Raw genomic sequence first — 839 nt, 5'->3', positions numbered from 1 at the left:
AGCCCCTGGAGCCGGGTCCCGGTCCGCCCGAGCGGGCAGGGGGCGGCGGCGCGGCCCGCTGGGTCCGGCTCAACGTGGGGGGCACCTACTTCGTGACCACCCGACAGACGCTGGGCCGGGAGCCCAAGTCCTTTCTCTGCCGTCTCTGCTGCCAGGAGGACCCGGAGCTGGACTCGGACAAGGTGCGCCCCGCCCTCGGGCGCGCCCCCGGGCCTGCCGACCCCTCCTTCCTGCCGGGGGCCCTTCTCCCAGGAGGACCCCCCAAACTAGAGCCCCTCAGCACCCCCAGAGCGAGCTCCAGGGACCCCCAGGAAGACCCCCTTAGGTCCCCCCATTCCCAGGCGCACCCTGGCTTTTCCTCCGACCCCACCCTTCGTGCTGAGCGAGGTCTCACCCCCATTGTACCCGCCCGCACCCCTTCTCCGTGTCCTCCTCTTCCCCCCACTTCCCAGCCCCTCCGAGCTGCATGAGTTCTTCCCTGGCTCCCCTTCAGCCCCTCGCTGCCTGTGCCAGATGCAGCAGAACTGGGTCAGGGCGGGCGAAGGCATCGCTGGAGCTTTCTCAGCCCTCCTGCCCGGACCCGGCTGCCAAGTTGGGTTCAAGCCTCGGGCCGCCGATGACTTGACAGCGCTTCTCCACCTAGCACTCATCATTCTCCGACCCCCGCAGACCTTGTGTCTGCTGCAGACAGCGTGTGCCCACTGGCCTGTGCAAGCCCAGGTTAAGAGACCCAGGGAAGAGGAAAGGATGAGAGGATGCAGGAGATCAAGGTGCATGGTTGCTAACTAGAGCTGAGAGGTGACTTGACAACCGCTTTCCAGCCTGAACTGTTGTGTGCA

At 66.6% G+C, this 839-nt stretch overlaps 1 protein-coding gene across 1 annotated transcript in view; it reads left to right on the top strand.

Annotated features, from left to right (window-relative positions):
• KCTD2 (potassium channel tetramerization domain containing 2) overlaps positions 1–839 on the top strand; it is a 13,485-nt gene that overhangs the window by 1,187 nt on the left and 11,459 nt on the right. The window contains exon 3 of the mRNA XM_006886379.1: positions 3–182. Within this exon, the coding sequence (XP_006886441.1) occupies positions 3–182 (180 nt within the window). The remainder of the gene's footprint in view (positions 1–2; positions 183–839) is intronic.

The sequence above is a fragment of the Elephantulus edwardii genome, unplaced genomic scaffold (genome assembly GCF_000299155.1).
Source record: "Elephantulus edwardii isolate Elephantulus edwardi_28Jun2011 unplaced genomic scaffold, EleEdw1.0 scaffold00048, whole genome shotgun sequence".
NCBI classification, from domain to species: Eukaryota; Metazoa; Chordata; class Mammalia; order Macroscelidea; family Macroscelididae; genus Elephantulus; species Elephantulus edwardii.
The sequence above is the reverse complement of the archived record's forward strand: the minus strand, read 5'-3'. Positions and strand labels throughout refer to the sequence as shown.